Here is a 12,770-nt window from a genome sequence, read left to right as displayed (position 1 = left end):
GTACTGCGACAGACATGGCTTTGAGTCTGCTTTGCCGTGTTGCTCATCTCGAGTCCACCACACTCCATAAGAACAGTAAGAACATGCTTGCCAAATTACTTCCTTGTCATTTGTGGGCTCGCTCACATTTTAAAAGTCAGTATGTGTGTACCTACTCAACCAACTTCATGGTGGTGTTTGTTATATTGTATAGATAGTCCTCTTTCAGTCTGATTAAAAAAACTTTCACTGGGGTTTTGCTGCTGTCCTGTGATGACCTTCAGACATTTGAGTATGTTTAGAAAATGAAGGACCAAAGCAACAATGTCAATAAAATAAAAGCATCCGTCCTTGAAGGAGAGACAGAGAAAACAAAGAGACAGCATTTAATAAAAGAGAAGAAATAGCTCGGGAAAATGAAAAAATCAAGTGCACTTTTGATTTTGGCAGCATTAAAGGACGAGTGCGGCTGCAAAATGATAATGCAATTTGAATTGACATTTAAAACCAATACAGCATTTCCATTTCCCAAAGTAAGTGTGCTCCCTGAGCCAAGGCCAGCGCTGTGGGGAGAAGACAGGCACTTACTGTACCTATCATTGTTTGCCCACTGGAAGAAAGGTTGACCGAAAAAAATTGCATAATCCTGCTAAATGAGTGGACAGACAACAACAAAATGCTGGAGAAGAATACGGAGTACACACTCACACACACAAAAAACTGAATCATGAATCATTTCTCTTTTCAGTTGTACGCTGGCTGAATAACGCACTGTACTGATCTCACTGCACTGAACGAACCGAGACAAACACGACGCCAAACGCTAGATGCAGCCAATTACTCAAGCCTTTGACTTAAAAGACACCTCCAGCCTTTAAACACATCCAAGAGTGGACCAAAATTCAATTTTGAATCTGCGCAAGACTGTTTTTACTGTATATTCCTCCATCCCTTTTCTATACGCAATGTTTCCCAACCTTTATTTATCTGCGGCACATATTTTACATGAGAAAATTCTCATAGCACCCCACCAAACAAAAATAACACAAATGTAACCCCCGCCACCTATTGTGGTTCCGCTATATCGCAGCTTTTTCTGGAAACATACAGTATCTCATTTTTCTATACATTTTTACGCTTGCAATTTCTTTCTCGTGTTCAAATATGTTTACATGGGTTGAAGAAGTGTGTATACTTGCAAAATATTTTCCAGATTTTAAAGACTTTTTTGATGTGTTTAAAGCATGTGGGAGGAGTTTTTACGGCTTAAACCATCCCCTAAAAGATTTTTTATATGGTCTCCCCATGTTGTAGATTTTCACCTATCGCAGGTGGGGCTGGAATGTAACTCCCACAATGAACGGCGATCTGTAATAATGATGTTCGCATCTCAGTTTACTGAAAAAAATTACTTAGTGTAATATCTGGGCATGTTTAGTTAAACACAGATATTCTGTTATACGAAGGCATACACAGGTTAATTGTAACATCTGGTGGAAAAGCATTCAGTGGTGTCTCTAGATGATGAAGAGAAAGCTCCGGATCACTACTGGCAGCAGTAGAAGTTAACAGCTGGTTAGCTGCTAACGGCTAGCTGCTGAAGGCGAGGTACAGTAAGAGTCCTTTGCAATATATGTGTTTAATAAAACGAGAGCATGTACCTGTATGTATCACTGAGTAAAAAGTGAAATCCGTTGTTCTGAACCAAGTGGATGAGAGCCCAGCGCTGAACCATTTCCAACATTATTGTTTGACTTTGTATTTTCGAATAAATTGTTAAGCTTTTCATCCGGCCTAATCATTGAAGTTTTACCTCAACCAGAATAAAATAAATAAATAAATTGAGGTTTGTACGGCCAGCAGATTGTACCCGGGCCGTGACTTTTCTTTGTTCTCTTTTCCTAACCTCGAACATACTTTTCAAATGCAAGGTGAAAGTTCCTCCAAACAACAACCAACACTGCAGTGTGCCGCTATGTTCAGGGCCAACTCGGTTTGGAGAATGTTGTCACTATGCATACGGTACACGCCGACAGGAAGTTAACATGACAGCTTACAGCAAACACAGGAAGTGTAGAGTGCATCGATTCAATTTTCTATAACACTCTATGTACAATAATGCTTGACAATGAAAGGGTTTCACACAAAAAAATAATGATGTCAGCTCCAGTGAAACAGTCTTTTGAATGTGACTGCAGCATGAACTATAAAATAAATAAAATGTCTTCTAAAATGGAAGAAAAAGACGTCATTCTGGCCTATGTTGACAACTTAAGTACGGTACTTAAAACACACATATTGTCCCTCATCCATTTTATATTGCGCTTAGCCTCATTAGGGTCATGAATCTGAAAACCATCCCAGCCGACTTTTCAGTAAGAGGTGTAGTAAACCCTGGACTGGTTGCAAGCAAATCCCTGGGTAAAAATGGACAAACAACCATTCACACTTCCATTTCCATTCATACCAATGAACAAGTTAGAGACTCCAATGAAACCAACATGCATGTTTTTGGAATCTATTGCCAAGGTTGGCAATAGATTCCAAAAATAAGCGCAGATTGTTTGATGTCATTCGATTTTTCATGCTTCTTGTTATGATAGACGTGTCCAAAAGAGGCTGACATTTTTCGGGATTCCCACCGGGTCCCGTGGGTCCCACGAATCCCCGCGGGATGGGAGTGACCTTCACCATCAGTCACGGGATTGGGCAGGAGCGAGAGCGAAGGTCATCGGGAGCACGCTGGAGCGGAAATTATGAAAGCAAACGCGTCGGGAATGGACGGCAGTGCAAACCATGATATGAGTGAACCCATTATTTTATGTTTGTATTTTTTATCAAATCAATATTTCAACATTTCCCATGAACATCAAAGTAAACATTGCTAAACTAAGGGACTAATACGGCTTTTGTTAATGAACCGGCAATTCTGTATTTATTATGGTGATTAAGGCATACATGTACTGCATATTTTATACCGAGGAAGAAAAACGGAGCAGGATTGACTGAGAGTATTAAAAAAAAAAAAAAAAAAAAAAACATGGCGAAGGGGAGGAAGGTGGGAGAGTGGAATTTTGTAAAAATTTGGCTCTTGATGGTCATCAATCTCTGTGGGAGGGGATTTTTTTTTTTTTTCAAAAACTCAGGATTAGATGGATTTTTTTTATTTTTTTAACACGAGATTTTTTAAGCACTCAACATTGGGAGGGAGTGGGATCAACGTCTGTGGGAGTGGGAGGTAGCGGGAGTCAACATCCACTCCTGTGTCAGCCTCAAGTGTCCACCCAATTTTGTGTCTGAACCTGGTGACGGGGTGGATTTTTTCTACCTTTCCAGGGGGTGCTACTGAATGCGTTTTGGGAGGGGGACCCCTAAAATACATACATTTTAACCTAGAAATACGAGTCAGGTGTAACCAACATTAAAACCAGAGAGCTGTCTCCGGGAGAAACAATGAACAATTCTCTCCACTTTCCAGGGTGTGCTACTCAGTGAGTTTTGGGAGGGTCTTGTTTCGAAGCCATCAATCAATTTTTTTCAGCGCTTGTCCCCATTAAGGTCGTGGGTGAGCTTGTAGCCTATCCCAGCTGACATTTGGAGAGAGGAGGGTACACCCTGGACTGGTCGCCAGCCAATCGCAGGGCACATATAGAAGCATTAAATACTCACATTCACAATTATGGAAAATTTCACATGCTCAAATAACGCAATATACTTGGGAAAAATGTGAGGATGCCAGAGTACTGGGGACATGAAAACACGACACAAGAAGGCCGAAGCCGAGATCCGAACGCGAACCTCAAAACAGTGATGCGGACGTGACAACCACTCCCTCAGCGTACTGCCCAAAATTGAAGATCTTATTTGTTGATATTCCAAATGAATTGAAAATGAGCATTTTTGCCTGTGTCCAGTCTAAGGACCCCAGATAGATGGGCCCACAGTGTCTGCTATAGCATCGGCTATAGCAGACACTGGTGAGCCGGCAGGTTGTGGACCTCGTGCAAGGCGTCGTTTGGTAACAACAACAACACAACGTGGAGAGGCTGCGATGCAGTGCTGCAAAGGCCTCGTCTCCTCAATCGGTGCTCATTCTAATGAGTGGATTGCGCGGCCTTGTCTGCGCTTTTGAAGGACGCGCACACAACACACACAAAATGCATATGATGAGGAAGAGGATGAAGAAGGCACTCACTCACCAGATAGGCGCCCACGGTACCCTGCGCCAGCATGAGGGCGCATTCCGACACCAGGAAGATCTTGATGTTGGAAAAACACGAGGTCTTCTTCTGGCTGAGGTCGTCCTGCTCTGGCTCGTCGTCGCCCCCGCCGATGCGCTCGCTGCACATCTGATTTTTCACCTGCATCTCTGCATGCGGCCTCAGGCTCCGCGCGGCCGCAGAGGGAACGTCAGCGTGTCGCGCGCAGAGATCATTCGGCGCCCCGTGGACCGCACACGCAGCACAGCGAGGCGACGCGAGAGGAGCGAAGAGCTCTTCCCGGGCTAGAGGCTCCGATGTGGACCACTCGGCATCACGCACGACCCTGGTTCGGTGTCAGCGACGCCGTCTAATGGTTGTTTCCCCGCATCCGCAATGTTACAACATCGCCCTCCGCAAGGACCGGTAGCGACTGGTCAGGCCGGCTCCGAGCTGCATCCTCTCTGCGTCCTCCAGGCGGCCAAAGGATGACGATCGCTCCGCCCACCCGTCGACACGTGCTGAGCGCCTGCGCCTGCTCTTCCTCCATCATCACCATCATCATCGTCGTCGTCGTCGTCGCCGGTTTACCTCATAAGACCACACAATACTACGTCGTCTCTGTCTATATTTACGTGCAAGAACGGCTGGACACCTCATTAGGTACACCTTGCACAACTTAATGAGAAACACAGTGCATGTATATATATATAATATGATATGATACATGAAGACAGGAAATACATCTTCTGTTTTAATCCTACCTTTTTAGATCAAATTTAAATGTGTTTAATTCCTACTCCTTTTTGTTTGTTTTTGCTGTGTTAGTTTGTTTCTGTGTATATATGTGACTATTGCTACTGTGACAATATACAGTAATTTCCCTCATGGGGCACATAAAGTATCTCTCTGTGTTCAGTGTCAGTGGGTTCAGTGTCCTGCCCAAGGACACTTCGACATGTGGACATTCATCGCCGGGATTCGAAGGGTCATTGAACAACCCGTTCTACCTACTGAGCCACAGCCACCCATGTTACTTTTTCACACACGGCCAAGTCGCTTTGAATAGTTTGTTCTTTAAGAAATCAAATCAGCGTTCTTTGTTTACATAGTGTGCCCACTTTAATGGTTAAGAGATGATCCTGGACTTCAGGAGGCATTCTTTTCCACAGCTGCCCCTCAAGCTGGCCAACTGCGCTGTGTCAACCGTCGAGACCTTCAAGTTCCTGGGAATTACAACTTCTCAGGACCTGAAGTGGGAGACCAACATCAACATTTTGTTGTCAGTCCATTGCTTAGTATATTTACTCAGACGATCTGATCAGTAAGGCACTGACAGTTGTGGAGTCACAAATCATAGACTTTGTTAGCTTGAGAAAGGAAATTAGATAGTATTTTCCAACATTTCAACTTCTCTATCTCCCAAGCTTGTATTTTTGGGCTAAACACAGCCAGAACAAAATCCTCCTACCAGTGAAAGGTAGTTAGACGCAATCTATTATCGACTGTTTGACAATTTGTGCAACCCAAAGCAGGACAGTGATGCGGCATCATTTCTGAAGTCTTAACAAATGGCTGCCGCAAGATAGCAGACACCTTGGCGTATTATCCAGCTTGATTGCTTTTCCCTGGCGGGTTAGATTGAAGTGGTATTTTATGATGAATAGGTTTATTATTTTTTTTTTTACAGTGAAGTTTGAAATTTAAAATGAATACGCTGAATTTGTTGCACTGGATTTTGAATCTTTGAAATTAAAATTTTGACACTAAATACAGTATTTCAATTGTAAACAAAAAAGTGAAATTTGATCATAACAATTCAATGTTAGAAATTTAAATTCAATCTGTGATGGTGCAGATATATTTCCATACTAAAACACTTAATTTTACATTACCCTTATTTGATTTGAAAAAAATGCACCAGAACTGCACATGTACATGCCTATGCAGTGAAGATTCTCCTTAACTTCCACTAAGAACCTAGGCAAAACCTACCTCCTTTCCAACATACAGTACAAAGACATCTCTTAGTTGAGATGTATCACTTCAACATACAGTATTTCCTTGACACCAATTTAAATTTAATTTTTATTAGCTAGGGCTTTGGCACCATCTTGTGGCATCTTGGAGCATTATAAAACATCAATAGGTTAGCTTTGCCATCAATAGGTTAGCTTTGCCATGAATAGCTGCAAAAATGTGAATATGCAAATTATTGAATACCGAACTGCAAATAGGCATCTTTTATTTTTAAACACAAAATATAGACTATTTGGTTAATTATTAAACATGTTCCATGTTAAGTTTAAATAAATAAATATTAACAGTAAATCACAATGTTTCATCTGTGGTGAGCTATTTTTAGACCAGACCCGCTGGCCACTCGTGTTCCTTGGGGGGCAAAATCTCCATCCAGATAACTTGTCTACAGTTAAGATTGGCATTGAGAAACATCAATTCTCTCAAGCTTTGAGGAGCTGATCCGGTTTGTTCTGTCTGTCTGGAAGTGGTCTGCCCTGTTCTGGAGAAGGAGCAACAGTTTCCTTAGACACACTGGCACCTTCGCTAAAATTTTTTTTTTTTTTTTGGGTCCAGAATTTGTGTTGTCAATAAAATTGAATTCTCTGCTTTTTCTGCTGGTGTCACAAATTTCTGTATCACGTTCCTCTAACGCTGGCCTGGCCAACCCGCGGCTCGCGAGCCTCATGCGGCTCTTTAACTAGTTTCATGCGGCTCTTCAGGAGCTGTCACATGACATGCGTCAAAAATGCTTGGCTGGCGCTGTCATTCACTCCCCCTACAGCTAGATGGCACACTGACCATGTAAGCCTGTTTGAGTGACGTCAAACGAGCGACGAGAGAATCTTTGGTGTGACATCATTTGTGTTGTAAACAATTTCCGTCACGTTACCTCTTGAAATGGCAGGGAAAAAAAGCACAGCCAAACGAAAATATGAAGAAGAACACAGGACGTTTTTGCCAGAATGGGAGAGTTTATATTTTTTTGTTAAACGTAATGGCAAGCCGATCTGCCTTATATGTCACGCAGCATTAACGCATTTCAAAGCTTCAAAGCTTCAGCGTCACTTCAGCTCACTCCACCCTAACATCGAACAGGAATTTCCAAAAGGGACTGAACTTCGCAAGAACAAGTTGGTTGCTTTGAAAAGCAAGGCAGAAAAGCAGGTGCAGTTTTTCAAAAAATTTACAAAACACTCGGAGACCGTAACGCTTGCATCATATCAGCTGGCTTGGAACATAGCACGGGCTAAAAAGCCATACAACGAAGGGGACTTCATTAAAAGATGCCTCATTGACGCCTTTGAAATCTTGGCTCCTGGAGACGACAAACTAAAACGGAGCGTATCAGACGTTCAACTGTCCCGCCACAGTGTTAAACGCAGAATATCGGATATTAATACAGCTGTTGAATCACAGTTGCACTCTGACCTTCAAGCATGTGAGTATTTTAGTGTGGCATTGGATGAGAGTTGTGACATACAAGACAAGCCTCAGTTGGCAATATTTGCACGGTCTGTGTCAAATGAATGTATGATCAAAGAACTCCTTGATATTGTGCCATTAAAAGACAGAACCCGTGGCATAGATGTGAAAGAAGCAATGATGATTAAAAGATGATGTTCATGTGTACCCATGTGTATGATGTGGCTCTTTGCAGTAACACAGAAAAAAAAGTGGCTCTTAGTCTCTGACTAGTTGGCCACCCCTGCTCTAACGTAACCCTGTCTCCCTCCGCATGTATGTGCACTGCCGCCCCCAAGCCCTTTGCTCAGCTGTGGAGAAAAAAAGCAGCTGCTCTCCTCATTAAGATCAAAGAGGCTGATTATTTAGCGGTGACAGTCTCATCTTTGCAAGCAGCCAATCATATTGCAGACCCCCCACCAAAAAAAAAAACAATTACCGGTAATTGACAACCTTGACTTTTCAAAACCAAGTTATACTTTCAACACGGTAATCGGCCCATGCCTATTTGGGTATTTTGGTGAAAGTATGTCATAGACGTTAGGACATATGGGAACTGTTTTAAATTGTGGAAAAAAAAAGCATAATAGGTTTGCTTTAATGATAAGGCGTCGAAGTGAACATGAAGGCTATTCGATAAACTGTTGTACCCACAAACGTGAAAACGATCAGGTGTTTTTGTTTTTCAGTGTTGCTGTTACGAGGCGGCATGGTGACAGTCTGGTTAGCACACCTGGCTCACAGTTCTCAGGACCCGGGTTCAAATGTGTGGGGTTTGCATATTCTCCCCATGCCTGCGTGGTTTTTTTCCGGCTACTCCAGTTTCCTCCCACATCCCAAAAACATGCATGGTAGTTTAATTGAAGACTCTAAAATTGTCCGTAGGTGTGAATGGTTGTTTGTTTACACAGTCCCCTCCAAAAGTATTGGAACGGCAAGGTCAATTCCTTTCTTCTTGTTGTACATTGAAGACTTTTGGGTTTCAGATCAAAAGATGAATGTGACATGAAGGTTCAGAATTACAGATTTTATTTCATGGTATTTACATCTAGATATGTTAAACAACTCAGGACAGAGCACCTTTTGTTTGAACCCACCCACTTTTCAAGTGAGCAAAAGTATTGGAACATGTGACTGATGGGTGTTTCTAGTTGCTCAGGTGTTGCCTTTTAGATTGATTGCTTAAACAAAGTTTTATGGACTGCTAAGACCAAGATTAACCTCTGCCAAAGTGATGGAAAGGCCAAAGTATGGCGAAAGAAAGGATCTGCTTGTGATCTAAAACACACAAGCTCATCTGTGAAGAATGATGGAGGTAATGTCATGGCTTAGGCTTGCATGGCTGCCTCTGGAACGGGCTCATTAGTCTCTATTGCTGATGTAACTCAGGATGGTAGCAGCAGAATGAATTCTGAAGTCTACAGAACCATTTTGTCTGGCAATTTACAAAAACATGCATCCAAACTAATCACGAGAGCTTCATTATCCAACAAGACAATGACCCAAAACACAGTGCCAACACAAGAAATGACTTCATCGGAGGGCGAAAGTGGAAGTTTTTAGACTGGCCAAGTCAATCACCGGACTTTAACCCAATAGAGCATGCATTTTACCTCCTAAAGAGAAGACTGAAGGGAGAAACCCCCAGAAACAAACAAGAACTGAAAGAGGCTACAGTAAAGGCCCGGAAAAGCATTTCAAATCAAGAATGCAACAGTCTGGTGAAGTCACTGGGTCGCAGGCTTGATGCAGTTATTGCAAGTAAGGGTTATGCCACCAAATATTAAATGTTATTCACTTTAAGTTCATGTAATAATGTCCGTTTCAATACTTTTGCTCACTTGAAAAGTGGGTGGTTTCAAACAAAATGTGCTCTGTCCTGAATTGTTTAACACACCTAGATGTAAATACCATGAAATAAAAGCTGGAATTCTGAACTTTTGTCTCATATCCATCTTTTCATCTTGAACCCAAATGTCTTCAGTATCCAACAAAAACAAAGGAATTGACCTTGCCGTTCCAATAATTTGGAAGGGGACTGTATGTCCCTGCGATTGGCTGGCGACCAGTTCAGGGTGTAACCCACCTCTCGCCCAGAGTCAGCTGGGATAGGCGCCAGCAAGCCCGCGACCCTAGTGAGGATAAGCGGTTCGAAAAATGGATGGATGGATGCTGCTGTTACAAATCAATATTCAAGAGTAATATAAAAGGCACCAATTAGTTTTTCATCCTGGCATTCATGGAAGTTAGTTGTGCAGATGAAATTAAAATGACAGCAGAGTGGCAGGATCAACAACAGCAAACAGTGTGAAAATCCTCTGTCATCAGTGTGAAATATCATGCACCCAGTGCCAAGGTCAATCAACATCCCCCCCCAAAATCACACCCCCCTCATCTTTTGGCTCGCAATATTTAGACCATTCAGATGCTCGATCAGGACTGATTTAATAGAATCTGAAGTAGCACAATGCGTCAGGCAAACTGTGGACTCAGCAGGGAGATCATCCGTATCTCACCGATTCACCAAGAGCAGCAGTAAATTATGATCAACAATAAAGCTTGCTAAAGCGGCGCAAATCAACTGAGGACATTATTTCAGGACATGTGTTAATCACCAGGTCCGCAGATAGACGGAATTATGCGGCGAGTGCACAACAACGCAAGTACATCTCAAGGGCAGTGGTGTAGATTATGTAATAGCTTTAATGTAAAAAAGTGGGTTTACTGGAGGTATCCGAAACAAGAGACAAGAAAGCATGTTAAAACAGAAGGTTGGTCAGAAGTCCTCCTTCATTTACACGATTGTGACTATGAATTTGTAGGAGTGGCATGCTATGCATTTGGTACCTGGGCATTCAGTGGGGAGTTACCCAAGTTAATCCACTTCTTAATAGCACCACTATCACACCACAATTATAGACACCAACAAAAATGCAATAAAACAGCCCACACCTGTGCATCGTACAGTGGTTAAAAAAAAATAATAATAATTCTGAACGAACTTTATGTCAAGGCTGAGAAATGCGAGTTCCACAAGGCGTCGGTTTCTTTTCTGGGGTTCGTGCTGGCTCCAGGTGAAATAAAAATTGACTCTTGCAAAATTGATGCTGTGACTAATTGGCCCACTCCCACGTCACGCAAAGACGTACAAAGGTTCTTGGGGTTCGCTAATTTCTACAGAATGTTCATTAGGAATTTCAGTTCTATAGCCTCGCCTTTGCATGATCTTACCTCGCCACACAGACCTTTCGTATTGGAACCCCCTTTGTCAGGCAGCTTTTCAGAAACTTAACTCGAGCTTTACCTCCGCTCCCATCCTCACTTTGCCAGATCTCAAACAACAGTTTGTGGTAGAAGTTGATGTGTCTGATGCCGGTATAGGAGCAGTGCTCTCCCAGAAATGTTACATCCTTGTGCTTAACTCTCCAAAAAACTGACCCCAGCCGAGAGAAATTATGACATTGGTGACCGTAAACTGCTGGCTGTCAAGGTGGCTTTGGTGGAGTGGAGGCACTGGCTAAAGGGGGAACATACTCCGTTTTTAGTATGAACAGATCACAAGAACCTGGAACATCTTAAGTCTTCTAAGAGATTAAATGCGAGGCAGGCTAGATGGGCTCTGTTCTTCACTAGATTCAATTTCACGTTTTCCTACCGACCTGGTTCTAAAAATGGTAAGCCAGATGCTTTATCGCGCATTTTCTGCGCAGCGAATTCTTTGTCTGACCCTAAAACCATTTTGCCCAAGTCATGTTTCGTTTCTGCTTTTGTTTGGGACATTGAGACTGCGGTAAAAGAGGCTCTGAAGAACACTCTTAGCCCTGAAAATTGCCCTGAAAACAGGCTTTATGTGGTACCAAGCTTAAGGGGAAGAGTCATTCACTGGGCTCACAATAACCGGACTGAATGTCACCCAGGCATTGCCAAGACTCAATCTGTGGTCGAACAGCGCTTTTGGTGGCCCAATGTTAGAAGGGATGTTACCAATTATGTCAATGCCTCGAAAGGAAATACCACCATTCTCACAGTCGTGGACAGGTTTTCTAAGATGGCACACTTCATTGCACTTCCTCAGCTAAAGACACTGCCAAGTTAATGATACACCAGGTATTCAACCATGGTTTCCCCAAGAATGTGGTATCTGATAGCGGTACCCATTTCATTTCGCAATTTTGGAAGGAGTTTTGCAATCTCATAGGTGCTACTGTCAGTCTGTCATCTGGGTTTCACCCCGAAACCAACGGACAAACCGAGAGGCTGAACCAGAACCTGGAGACTAGGCTCCGATGTCTCGCTTCACAGGAGCCACGATCCTGGCCTCAGAAACTGGTTTGGGTCGAATTCTCTCACAATTCCCTCCCCGCTGCAGGAGGACCTGGGAGCGAGCCCACCAGATGCTGCTGCGCCATGGACGATCCTACAAAACCGCAGCTGACCATAGGAGGACACCGGCCCCGAACTACAAACTGGGTCAGCGAGTTTGGCTCTCCACAAAGCATATTCCACTACGGGTGGAGTCCAGGAAGCTCGCTACCAGGTTCGTTGGGCCCTTCCCCGTCACAAAGATCACCAACCCTGTCACCGTGAAGCTTAGGCTCCCAAGGTCGATGCGGGTCCACCCAGCTTGTCCCTGTCTTCAGTGTGAGGCGGCTGTTGTCGTCTTGTCGGAGGGGGAGGGGGTTTCAATATCTGGTGGACTGGGAGGGCTACGGGCCTGAGGAACGTTCTTGCGTGCCGTCTGCGTTTATCGTGGATGACTCGCTCATTCGGGACTTCCACGTTGCGCATCCAGGGGCTCCGGGGCCATCTGGGGCCGGCCGTTAAGTGGGGGGGGGGGGGGGGGGGGTACTGTCATGGGTGTGTGTTCCGGTTGTTGTTTTCCCTCTGTCTCGTACACACCTTCTCCTGAGAGCATCTTCACCACTTGTGCCTCGTTCACCCTAATTACCCCTTGCATTTAACCTCGTGTCTCATTCTTTCTCGTCGCCAGTTCGTTGTACCTTGTCGTCGCATTCCAGCATTCCTTGTTTCCACGTCACCGACTCACAGTAAGACTAGACCCTGTTCTGTTTACCGACCTTGCCTTTTTGCCTTACATTTTGTATACTG

General features: G+C 43.6%; 1 protein-coding gene across 2 annotated transcripts in view; it reads right to left on the bottom strand.

Annotated features, from left to right (window-relative positions):
- Positions 1–12,770, bottom strand: part of LOC133473138 (solute carrier organic anion transporter family member 3A1-like) — a 52,154-nt gene that overhangs the window by 25,767 nt on the left and 13,617 nt on the right. The window contains exons 2-3 of one of the 2 annotated variants that reach the window (XM_061764748.1): positions 5,300–5,428; positions 4,179–4,769 (exon numbers count right to left, since the gene is read on the bottom strand). In XM_061764748.1, coding sequence (XP_061620732.1) covers positions 4,179–4,346 — 168 coding nt within the window. In that variant the 5' untranslated portion in view covers positions 4,347–4,769; positions 5,300–5,428. Of the gene's footprint in view, positions 1–4,174; positions 4,770–5,299; positions 5,429–12,770 lie in introns of those variants that run through there. The other variant, XM_061764749.1, reaches the window with a different exon arrangement.

Source organism: Phyllopteryx taeniolatus, chromosome 2 (genome assembly GCF_024500385.1).
Source record: "Phyllopteryx taeniolatus isolate TA_2022b chromosome 2, UOR_Ptae_1.2, whole genome shotgun sequence".
Taxonomy (NCBI): domain Eukaryota; kingdom Metazoa; phylum Chordata; class Actinopteri; order Syngnathiformes; family Syngnathidae; genus Phyllopteryx; species Phyllopteryx taeniolatus.
The sequence above is the reverse complement of the archived record's forward strand: the minus strand, read 5'-3'. Positions and strand labels throughout refer to the sequence as shown.